Consider the following 12,477-nt stretch of genomic DNA (forward strand, 5'->3'; position numbering starts at 1 on the left):
AGCTTTTGCAAGAAATTTGAGTAACACCAGGGGCGTATATCTGCTCCGCGCTAGCTAGGTGAGATCTACACATTAAAATCCATGTCTTCTTGGTTGGGAAAGGAAGAGAAATGGGGAGGGAGGAAGGAGGAGGCTTAAGGAGCAGAATTACTGGGTGGTCCACTCTGAAAACTGCTCCCTGGGAACCAAGCCCCTGGGCTGTTGGTTCCAGGGCGGATTTGGAGTGGAGAGGATGGGGAGTTCTGCTAAAAGAAGACCCCATGGCGATTGCTTAAAATCACCTCATGGAAGAGCAGAAACTGAGCCCTTCCCCTGTACTTAGGGATGTTTGGTAGATTCGCTTGCATACTAGTTTGGCATCATGGAAATACGATGTGGGTTTCCGTGTGTGTATGTTTCTCTGTGCGTGTGTGCCTTTGGCAGATCGAAGAGTCGGTTCGCTCTATGGTGATGCGCTACGGGAGCCGCCTGTGGAAACTTCGTGTCCTGCAAGCCGAAGTCAAGATCAATATCCGCCTGACCACGACTGGCACCGCAATCCCCATTCGCCTCTTCCTGACCAATGAATCTGGTTACTACCTGGACATCAGCCTCTATAAAGAAGTGACGGATGCCGGGACTGGAAACGTAAGGATGGGAGTTTCAATGTTTGCCAATCCAGGGGAACATTAGCAAAGATCTTTGTCCCGTTTAGACATGAGCCAGTCAGTCGGTGCACTTACTGTGTGCAGGGCACAGTACTAAGGTCTTAGAGAAGTATAATAAAATGGAATGGGGTAGGTATGATCCCTGTCCACAAGGAAGGCAGTGTGGCCTAGTGACAAGGAGCATGGACCTGGGAGTCAGAGGACCTGGGTTCTAATCTCAGCTCAGCCACTTGTCTGCTGTGTCACCTTGGGCAAGTCACTTCACTTCTCTGTGCCTCAGTTGCCTCATCTGTAAGAGGGGGATTAAGACTGTGAGCTCCATGTGGGCCAGTGACTGTGTCCAATCTGACTATCTTGAAAATGAGGGAGACGCATTCAAAGCAGGGAAGAGTGTGGCCTACTGGAAGAAGCAAGACCTGGGAGTCAGAGGACTCAGGTTTCTAATCCCAGCTCTGCCACTTGCCTGCTGTGTGACCTTTGACAAGTGACTTAGCTTCTCTGTGCTTGTTTCCTCAAGTGTAAAATGGAGATTCAATTCATTCAATCCATTCTCCCTCCTATTGAGACTCTGAGCCCCAACTGGGGTTCAGTTGGTATCTATCCCAGCACTAAGAGCAGCACTTGACAGATAAGAAGCACTGAACAAATACCATAATTATAATAATTAGAATAAAGGCATACGAGTGTTCCGAGGAGAGGAATGAAATACATCTTACTGATGGAATTTGGAGATTTGGCTTGACTTTTAAAAACTACCCTGCGCTGAAAGTTCTCACTGAGATTGAGTTGTTTAGCTTAGCCGTAGGACCGTTGTGATTTCTCAGCACGGACTTTCTCCGCAAGACCTTCGGTCCATTGCATTTCCCTATGGGGTTTAACAGTTTTCAAAATCCCCCACTCCCCAAGTTCATATGATTCTTCTGCCACTTAACCCCTAAAAATTAGAACTGTGGAGGGAGAGCCAAAGACAGTTCTCTCCTGTTCTCTCTTTTCGATTGTAGATCATGTTCAACTCCTTCGGAGATAAAGAAGGTGCTCAGCATGGGATGTTAATCAACACTCCGTACATGACCAAGGACCTGTTACAAGCGAAGAGATTCCAGGCCCAATCCCTGGGAACTACTTATGTTTACGACTTTCCCGAAATGTTCCGGCAGGCAAGTCCTCCAACCCAAGCGCTTTACTGTAGTTGCCCTGAGGACCTCCCCGGCCCTCGTAGGGCAAACCCTTGGAAAGTTTTCCTATGAACGCCAATTCTAAAGCGTTAAACATCTAGGAGAACCAGTATTGGAAGTGAAAGTTTTACCTATCAGTCATTCATATTTCATTCAATCATATTTATTGAGCGCTTCCTGTATGCAGAGCACTGCACTCAGCGCTTGGAAGAATGCAATAGAACAATAAGCAGGCACATTCCCTGCCCACAATGAGCTTGAGTGCTTACTGTGTGCAGAGAATTAAAGTAGGCACGTGGAAGAATACGTTCTAAAAGTTGGTGGTCACATTCTCTGCCTGCATAATGAGCTTACAGTCTGTTGGGTGACCTTTCAGTCTATCAGTGGTATTTGTTGAGTACTTTTGTGAGGAGCACCATACTCAGCACTAGGGAAAGTAAGTTCTCTGTGGGCAAGGGATGTGTCTGTTTATTGTCATATTCTCTCAAGCGTTGAGTACGCATACTCCACACACGGGAAGTGCTCGATAAATACGATTGACTGACAATATATCAGAGTTGGTTAGTGTGATCCCTGCCCATAAGGGAGGAGGCTTATCATCTACAGGAGACAGACAGACATGAGAATCCATTATGGACAGGGGAAATAGTAAAGCATTTCAATGTTAACCTAAGTGCTGTCATTAAACGTAATGCCATCGCAAGGAAAACCCCAGCGGTGGGGATTGAAAGTGTGTGTATGTGTCAGAGAGAGAGATTTCATTTTATTTTTTCCTTCCTCCTCCTCTTTATAGGCTCTGTTTAAATTGTGGGGCTCCTCAGACAAGTACCCCAAAGATGTCCTGACTTGCACGGAGCTGGTGCTGGATTCTCAGGGCCAACTGGTCCAGATGAACAGGCTACCCGGAGGCAATGAGGTAAGAGTGGCAGGAGTCAGGGCAGAAACTGTGAGGAAAGCGCCCTTCTCCCAGAGAGAGAGAGAAAGAGCACATTCCAGGCTGGGGATACCCAGACCAGGGTTACCCAGCAGGGTTTTGCGGCTTGCGGCATAGGCCGCCATTGAATTGCACCCCTTGAAGTGGATTTCTTTATCCTGGTGACTTTGAAATGGTCAAAGAATAACAATAATAATAGTAATAATAATGATGGTATAAGCGCTTACTATGTGCCAGATTCTGTTCTAAGCACTGGGGTAGATACAAAGTGATCACGTGGGGCTCACACTTTTAATCCCCATTTTACAGATGAGGTAGCGGAGGCACAGAGAAGTGAAGTGACTTGCCCAAGGTCACACAGCCAACGGTGTCGGAGTCGGGATTAGAACCCACATCCTCTGACTCCCAAGCCCGGGCTCTTTCTACTAAGCCAGGATGGTGTTTGGTCAAAGGAACCTATAGTATTGGACCGAAACTACTATATTCGCTTTCTCAATTACTTCATTTTTTTTGACATTTTTATAAGATTAAAGCAAGGGTGGAGCTGTTTTGGGGACCCGAAAAGAATTAAATATAGCCATAAAGGGAGGAGAAAAAAAATGGAGAGGGAGAGAAGAGGGCACTTGAGACTATATCTCTTCTATTACACTCTCCCGAGACCCACGTACAATCACTGAATTTATCATTCCCCATAGCAGTTTGGCCTAATGGAAAGAGCATGGACCTGGGAGTTGGGGAACCTGGGTTCCCATTCCAGTTCTGCTACTTGCCTTACGCAAGTTACTTCTCTGTGCCTTAGTTTTTCATCTGTAAGGTGAACTTTAAATACCTGTTCTCCCTCCTACTGAACCCCACGTGAGCCCCATGTGGGTAAGGAAATGTGTCCAACATGATTATTTTGTATTTAGTTTGGTGCTCAATACGGTGTTTCGTACACAATAAACACTTAACAAATACCACAATTATTATTATTTTTATCACCATCAATGGTATTTATGGAGTACTTACTGTGTGCCAAGCAGTGAGCTAAGCGCTTGGGATAGTACAGTCCAACAGAGTTGGTAGACATGGTTTCCTGCCCACATCGAGCTTATTATTTCCTCAAAAATTGGGGTGAGGCAATTTGCAAGTATGTTTCCCGCCCTCCCCTCCAAGGGGCATTTTAAATCTCTCTTATTGAAACTGAACTGAGAAATGTAAAATGCTTCCCCTGGGCCACTCACTACCTGTCTCCAAAGGGCCTGCAAACACGCTGGTTAGACAGAGTCCCTGTGCCCCGGGAGGCTCACAGTCTTAATCCCTATTTTACAGATGAGGTAACTGAAGCCCAGTGAAATGACTTGGCCAGGGTCACGCAGCAGACGAGGGGCAGAGCCAGCCTTAGAACCCAGGTCCTGACTCCCAGGCTCATGCTCTCTCCTCTAGGCCATGCCGCTTCTCTGCTTAGTCCATTGCTCTGCATACAGTAAGCACTCAGTACATACCATTGATTGATTGATCGACTGAGCAGGGAGTAGAGGAAATGAGGGCTTAGTCTGGAGGAGGTGTGGTTTTTTTTGTTTTTTGGCATTTTTTCCTCCTCTTTTCCCTTTCTCAAGAAGTTGCCCTTGCCCCCCTCCCCGTTCCTTTATCTTCTCAGGTGGGCATGGTGGCCTTCAAAATGAAGATGAAGACCCGAGAGTATCCCGAGGGCCGCGAAGTGATCGTCATCAGCAATGACATCACGTTCAAGATCGGCTCCTTCGGACAGGGGGAAGACCTCCTGTTCCTACGGGCTTCGGAACTGGCCCGCGCCCAGGGCATCCCCAGGATCTACCTCTCGGCCAACAGCGGGGCCCGTATCGGCCTGGCCGAGGAGATCCGGGACATGTTCCGGGTGGCCTGGGTGGACCCAGAAGACCCTTACAAAGTATGTTGTCCCTCCTCGCCGTGCTGGGAGCCGAGTGAAATGGCCAGAAGACAAGGCAGTAGTGCCAGGGTGTTGTTAATAACGATGAATAATTATGGTACTTGTTAAGCACTTATTATGTGCCACTGTTCTAAGTGCTGGAGTAGATACAAATCAATCAGGTTGAACACAATCCCTGTCCCACACGGGGCTCCCAGTCTCAATCCCCATTTTACAGATGAGGGAACTGAGGCACGGAGAAGTGAAGAGACTTGCCCAGGGTCACACAACAGATTTGTGGAGGAGTTGGGATTAAAACCCAGATCCTTATGACTCCTAGGCCCATGCTGTGTTTACTAAGCCACACGGCTTCTTTATTAGATCTACTTTTAGTAGTACTACTACTACTTAATAATAATAATAAAAATAATGGTATTTGTTCAGCACTTACTATGTGCCAGGCATTGTTCTAAGCGCTGGGGAAGATAGCAGATAATCAAGTTGGATACAGTCCCTGTCTCGTATAGGGCTCACAATCTTACTCCCCATTTTACAGTAGACATCGTCCCTCAAAATGAATGAGCCATGATGGAAAAGGAGTTCAACACCGCTAGAGTTTTTACTGTTGTCATCACATAACACAATAATAATAATTGTGGTATTGGTTAAGTGCTTACTATGTGCCAAGCACTGCGATAGGTTCCAGATCCTCAGGTTGGACATGGTCTCTGTCACCCGTGGGGCTCCCAGTCTATGAAGGAGGGAAAACAGGTATTGAATCCCCATTTTACAGATGAGGGAACACAGACACAGAGAAGTGAAGTGACTTGCCCAAGATCATACAACAGAGAAGCAGAGAAGGCGGGATTAAAACCCAGGTCCTCCACCTCTCAGACCTGTTGCTCTTTTCACTAGGCAACACTGTTTCCCATAAAGCACAAAGATGATGCCCCTTTCCCTTGGGGACTGCTTAGGGGATAAAATAGAGTGAGTCAAATACCAACTCCTCCACAGAAGCACTGGATTTTGAAGCAGTGAGTGTGGAGGGGAACTTGATCCGGCAGTTAATTCTCATCTATTTCATTTCCAGGGGTTCAAGTACCTGTACCTGACTCCCCAAGACTACACCCGAATCAGCTCCTTGAACTCTGTCCACTGTGAGCATGTGGAGGAAGGAGGAGAATCCAGGTAAATGGTGTCTAGCTTTCCTTTCCCCTTCTAGGGCTTGTCATTGCTATAGCCGTACTTACTGAGCTCCTATTTGCAGAATACTGCCCTAAGCACTGGGGAGAGGACGACAGAATTAGTAGAAACGATCCCTAAAATAAAAATGAATAATGGCATTTGTTAAGCGCTATGTGTCAAGCACCGGGGTGGAGTCCAGACGATTAGGTCAGACACAATCCCTGGCCCACATTGCGGGGATCACAGTCTAACTCTGAAGGAGGGGGGGATTTAATCCCCATTTTGCAGATGAGGAAACTGAGGCCCAAAGAAGTGAAGTGACTTGCCCAAAGTCACACAAGTGGCAGAGCCAGGATTCGAAGGTACCTAGTTGACCCTGCCTAAGAAGGAAAAATTGTGACCCTGCCCTCAGGGGCCTCATATTCTAACAGAGGTGATGATTTTAACTTCTTAAGAGTGAAAACTATATGCAAGTCAGGGGAAGTCGGGGGGGTGTGGGAGAAAGGGAAAGCGTGCATTTTGGTGGAACAGCCTAGGGACATTTGGCCAAGCCTTTAGAATCCTTCAGAGAGGAAGGATGTAAATTGGGTCCAATGCAAAATGTCCCATGAAAACAGCCCACGACTTCAAGAGAGCCTTGGTTTTGGCCACCTGTTCCTTTTCCCCCAGCCCACCTAGTCCCATTTAGAGCCCGGGCCTGGAAGTCAGAAGGACCTGGGTTCTGCTCCCGGCTCTGCCCCTTGTCTGCTGTGTGACCTTGGGCAAGTCACTTCACTTCCCTATGCCACAGTGACCTCATCTGTAAAATGGAAATTAAGACTGTGAGCCCCATGTGGGACACGGAATGTGTCCAACCTATCTTGTGTCTATCCCAGTGCTTAGGAAGCAGTGTTGCCTAGTGGATACAGCTGGAGCCCGGGAGTCAAAAGGAGCTGGATTCTAATCCTGGCTCCACCATTTGTCTGCTCTGTGGCCTTGGGCGAGTCACTTGACTTCTCTGGGTCTCAGTTTCCTCATCTGTAAAATAATAATAATGATGGTATTTGTTCAGCGCTTACTATATGCTAAGCACTGTTCTAAGAGCTGGGATTAATACTGAAAGTCCAATGTGGGACAGGGACCCTGTCTAACCCAATTACTTTTTTTCTACTCCAGTGCTTCATATAGTGCCTGGCACAAAGTAAGTGCTTAGCAAATACCCCAATTATTATTATTATTATTAGTGCAGTGCCTGGCACTTAGTAAGCGCTTAGCAAAGACCTTAAAAAAACCCCAACGGAAAATAGAAGGGCTTGTGGGAAATGGCCCTGGATCCGGTTTCCGAGCTGGCTTGTTGACCGTACACCGGGTCCCTCAGGTACGTGATCACGGACATCATCGGGAAGGACGATGGGCTCGGAGTGGAGAACCTGAGGGGCTCGGGCACCATTGCTGGGGAGTCGTCCCTGGCTTATGAGGAAATCGTCACCGTGAGCATGGTGAGTCTCGGTCTGACCTCGGCGGCCCTGGAAAATACCCTTGCCTTTTGGGTGATCCAGTTATTCATGAATTAGAAACAAGATTTTTTTTAAAAGATTTCTGATGCGCTGACTGTCTCCCCTCTTCCCTTCCCATCCCTTGGCTGTCTTCCGTACGGGTGGTGTTTGCCAGGAGAAGCAGCGTGGCCTATGGGATAGAGCACTGACCTGGGAATCAGAGGCACCGCGATTCTAATCCGGGCTCCGCCACTTGTCTGCTGTGTGACCTTGGGTGAGTCACTTTATTTCTAGGTGCTCAGTTGCCTTATCTGTAAAATGGGGATTAAGACTGTGAGCCCCACGTGGGACATGGGACTGCGTCCAACCTGATTAGCTTGTGTCTACCCCAGGGCTTAGTACTGTGCCTGGCACGTAGTAACCCCTTAACAAATACCACAGACACATTACAGGTCCCAGAGGAGACTTTGCAAATGTAGACAGTGAAGCTTTATGCTTATGTATTTATCGAGGGCTTACTATGAGCGGAGCACTTGGGTGGATATAGGAGAAACAGAAACAGGTTCTTGAGACCATGCTTTGAATATGTCATTAGGAAAAAGAGTTGGTGAAATTCACAGGGCATGTCCATAAATTGGGAAGCCTCTCGGTCAGAACGTCCTCCACTTTTTTAGTCCAGTTCTTATGTTAATTTTTTTGTTTTTGTTTTTTCAATGGCATTTGTTAAACCCCTACTATGTGCTGAGCACTGTACTAAACGCTGGGGTAGGTATAAGTTAATCAGGCCTAATAGAGTCCCTGTCCCACATGAGGCTCACAGTCTAAGAAGGAGAGAGAACAGGTACTGAATGCCCATTTTGCAACTGAGGAAACTGAAGCATAGAGAAGTTAAGCGACTTGCCCAGGGTCACAAAGCAGACACGTGGCGGAGCCAGGGTTAGAACCCAGGTCCTTTGGCTTCCGGACCTGTGCTTTATCCTGCAGGTCACACTGCTTCCACACAATCCCACCTGGAAGAACACGATTCAGCCCTAGTCTGGAGCCTGATCAAAAAATGGGAGGGTGGCATTTCATTTGGGGAACAGTTTGAGAATGTATTTCTTGAATGCCTACTGTGTGCAGAGCACTCTACTAAGCCTTGGGAGAGTACAATAGAGCACGATTTCTACCCACAAGAAGCCTACAGTCTAATAGGGAAAATAGCGTATTGGCAGAGATTGGACAATTGTATTTGAGTGCTCGGACAGAGTTCTCTACTCAGCTCTTGGGAGAGAACAGTAGACTTAGTAGAAACGATCCCTGCTCTCAAGGAGTTCAGAGTCTAACAAGGATAAAATAGTTGTCCCCATGCCATGCCATGCCATCTTAAGAAAATACAGCAAGGTCCAAATAATTTTTTTTTTTAAATAAGGTATGTGTTCAAGTGGATACTCTGTGCCAAGCACTGTTCTAAGTGCTGGGATAGATACAAGCTAATCAGGTTGGACACAGTCCCTATCCCACATGGGCTCACACTTTTGATCCCCATTTTCCAGATGAGGTAACTGAGACTCGAAGAATTGAAGTGACTTGCCCAAAGTCACTCAGCAGACAAGCGCGGAGCTGGGATTAGAACCCAGGTCCTTCTGACTCCCAGGCCCGGGCTCTATCCACTAGATCATGCTGCTTCTCGGGAAATCCTTCAGAGCCCATTTTCTCTATTGACTCAGCGGGTTCCTCCCCTCTAAATAGGTTACTTGCCGGGCTCTCGGCATTGGGGCCTACCTGGTGCGACTGGGCCAGCGGGTGATACAGGTGGAGAACTCCCATATCATCTTGACTGGGGCCAGTGCTTTGAACAAGGTAACACCATTTTCAATCTGTCATTCAATCAGCCTGTAACTGTCACTACTCATTGATTCCTACTGCTAAGTGCTTGAGAGAAGCCAAAGCATTTGATCAATACAATCCTGCCCTCAAGGAGTGTACGGTCTAACAGGGGAGGCTGACACACACAAGCCATTCACCAAACAAAGTATAGAAAGATAAATTAAAAAAGTAAGGCTAAATTAACATGTCAAGAATATGCATTTTGCTCTTTGGGGAATTACTTTTTCTTCAAAAATCAGAGAGGTTGCATTTAAAGACTTTGGATTAGTGGCTGATCTTCTATAGCTCCGTTAACTTTTTCCCAGTGGCCTACCAGGTACTTGTTAATGTCCTCTTCCTCTCCTTTCTCCTCCATGTGTGCAGTTTAAATCTTCATATTTGAAACGTGCCTAGCTGTTGGGTAAGCCTCAGTCCCGCCACGGGCTGTGATGGGAGGTGGAGCTGGCGTTCCGGAGAGCCCTGACAAAACTCTGTGGTTGGTGGGGTTTAAAAGGGCTGCAAGAGCAGACCTATTTTTGGCTCTCTGTAGAACCTAAGCTGTTCCTTCCCAAAGCGTAGTTGGCAGGCGTGGTCCCTGGATACCCTCCTGCCCCCTCCCTCCCGGCCCTGACTTCAACTATCTCCTCAGCTAGCCTCCCCAGGACCGGGACCCCAAAATCCCAACTCTCCCAGGATCATGGAGGGGGCAGGATGGGTGCAGAACCCCCCAAAATGAGCCTTTACCATTCTGGGCAACCACTCATTTTGCACCCAAACCAATTTTAAGGGTGAAAGAAATCATCCTTTAAAGAGATTTCCAAAGTACTCATGTTTAGTGAAACAAATGAAAATGAATGGCACAGTGTGTTGGGGGAGATGCCAAATGATAGAGTTGGGGGTTTTTTGTTTGTTTTTAAAAAAAATTTATGCGGCTGATTTCCACTGAACAGGTCCTGGGTCGTGAAGTCTACACATCCAATAACCAGTTGGGTGGTGTACAGATAATGCATTTCAATGGCATTTCCCACATCACGGTTCCAGATGACTTTGAGGGAGTCTATACCATCTTGGAGTGGCTCTCTTATATGCCCAAGGTACAGTATCGGCAAAACTACAGCAGGTAGGCTGCAATTCTGCATGGAGTTTCATTGCTGGTTTGAAGATTTCAAATCATGAAATAGTGAAAATAGTGATTTCAAATAGTGAAATCATAGGAGCCGATGAGCTCCCCATGTGAATGAGTGAAAATCGAAAAAAGAAGCAGACTGAGAACAGAGCCTTTTTTTTTTTTTTTAAAGGTATTTGTTAAGTGCTTACTATGTGCCAGGTGCTAAGCTCTGGGGTGGATCCACAGTAACCAGGTTATGCCGCATAGGGCTCACAGTCTTAATTCCCCTTTTGTAGCTGATGGAACTGAGGTCCAGAGAGGCGAAGTGATTTGCCCAAGGTCACTCAGCAGGCAATAATAATGTTGGTATTTGTTAAGCACTTACTATGTGCAGAGCACTGTTCTAAGCGCTGGGGTAGATACAGGGTAATCAGGTTGTCCTACGTGAGGCTCAGTCTTAATCCCCATTTTACAGATGAAGTCACTGAGGCCCAGAGAAATTAAGTGACTTGCCCACAGTCACATAGCTGACAAGTGGTGGAGCTGGGATTCGAACCCATGACCTCTGACTCCCAAGCCCGGGCTCTTTCCCCTGAGCCAGAGCCGGGATTAGAACCAAGGTCCTTCAGACTCCCGGGCCCGCACCCTTTCCACTAGGCCACGTTGTTTCCCTAGCCTTGAAGGACACCCTCAGTTAGGGGATGGGAGGCAGAGGATGAACTGGCAGAAGAAACTGAGGCAGATGAGCCAGAGAGGCAAGAGGAGAACCGATAACTCGTTGTGATAGAAAATTCAAAGTTAAAGCATTTTTCCAGAAGGAATTTAAATCAGTGTCTGTCACCCCGTCTAGACAGTAAGCTTTTTGTGGGCAGGGACCATTTCTACCAACTCTGTAGTACTGTACTCTACCGAGTACTCAGTACAATGTTCTGCACACACAGAGCACTCGGGAAATGCCATTGATTGAGGGAATGGTTCACAAATGCCAAAGGCAGTCCAGAGTTTGAGGGAGATCAGGACCAAGTAAAATTGATTGGATTTGGCAGGAAGGGAGACACTTTAGAAAGCCTAGAGAGAGCAGACCCAATGGACTGGAGCGGGCTGGAGCTGGATTGTAGAGGGTCAAGAAGGACAGTAGAGGAGAGGAAGTGGACCTTGAGAAGTTTGGACAGAAATGTGAGGAGGGAAACAGGGTAGTGGATGGGGCACTGAGGTCCGGAGAAGCCTTTTTTAGGATCAGGGGAATGTGGACCGAGGGGAAGGAGCCATCAGAGGGTGAGGGGCCCAGGACGACAGACAGGGAGGGAAGAAGAGGGGATGCAAGTGTTCTAAGAAGGTGAGACTTAATAGGTCTGGAGAGGCCAGATTTCAAAAGCTCTTCCCACCGGGTTTTCTTGTGAGAGGGCAGAGGAGGAGAGATGGATATGAGGGGAAGATTTGGGAGAGCGCACCTCTGATTGTTTTGCCTTTTGTCAACAAAGTGGTTAGTGAGGTCACCCCCGGGGGATTGGGAGGGTGGGACAGGGCCTGTGTCCAACCTGATCACCTTGTACTTACCCCAGAGCCAAGTTCTTGGCACACAGTAAGCACTTAACTAATGCCATTATTATTAAAAAATTGAATAGTCGGTCAGGTTATTAGGCTTGGGAGTCGACAGGGGAAGAAAAGCACTTATGTCCCTATCTCTAATTTATTTATATTGTCTCTCTCCTCCTCTAGATTACAAGCTGTTGTGGGCAGGGAATGTGTGTGTTTATTGTTATGTTGTACTTTCCCAAGCACTTAGTACAGTGCTTTGCACACAGTAAGTGTTCAATAAGTATGATTGAATGAATGAATAAATGAATGAAAAGTGGAGTCTTCGAGAAGAGGGTAAGGTTTCTAACAAGAGTGAACTTGAAGAGGCCAGAATCACCCTGGAGCTGAGATTTCTGTGACCAGCGTTCCACGGAGGTGACACAGGATTGGATCACAAAAGGCCCTAGACTCGTTCCTCAGTATTTTTATCCTCGGTTAGGAACCTTGCAGCTACTATTTAACTGTCATGCAAGTCTCCCAGCTGAAAACTGAGAGTCACTTGCTGAGGACAGACTAGCATGACACACTGCCAATCGAGAAGGAAGTGGCTCTCAGAGCAAAATCTTCACGTGGGAAAAAACAAAAGACCAGAAGGTGAAAGAGATGGCACCAGGTGCTGCAAATGTTAAGCACAAGGGA

The 12,477-nt window shown here is 47.1% G+C and overlaps 1 protein-coding gene across 7 annotated transcripts in view; it reads left to right on the forward strand.

The window, feature by feature from the left end:
* The window catches only part of ACACB (acetyl-CoA carboxylase beta), a 126,062-nt gene that overhangs the window by 66,424 nt on the left and 47,161 nt on the right, over positions 1-12,477 (forward strand). For 5 of the 7 annotated variants that reach the window (XM_001508180.4, XM_039915121.1, XM_029049312.1 and 2 more), the window contains 8 exons: positions 424-627; positions 1,649-1,804; positions 2,616-2,738; positions 4,396-4,665; positions 5,735-5,832; positions 7,187-7,307; positions 9,036-9,146; positions 10,103-10,246. In XM_001508180.4, coding sequence (XP_001508230.4) covers positions 424-627; positions 1,649-1,804; positions 2,616-2,738; positions 4,396-4,665; positions 5,735-5,832; positions 7,187-7,307; positions 9,036-9,146; positions 10,103-10,246 — 1,227 coding nt within the window. Of the gene's footprint in view, positions 1-423; positions 628-1,648; positions 1,805-2,615; positions 2,739-4,395; positions 4,666-5,734; positions 5,833-7,186; positions 7,308-9,035; positions 9,147-9,536; positions 9,665-10,102; positions 10,273-12,477 lie in introns of those variants that run through there. The other 2 variants (XM_029049315.1, XM_029049316.2) reach the window with 2 other exon arrangements.

This window comes from Ornithorhynchus anatinus, chromosome 21 (assembly GCF_004115215.2).
Source record: "Ornithorhynchus anatinus isolate Pmale09 chromosome 21, mOrnAna1.pri.v4, whole genome shotgun sequence".
Classification (NCBI taxonomy): Eukaryota; Metazoa; Chordata; class Mammalia; order Monotremata; family Ornithorhynchidae; genus Ornithorhynchus; species Ornithorhynchus anatinus.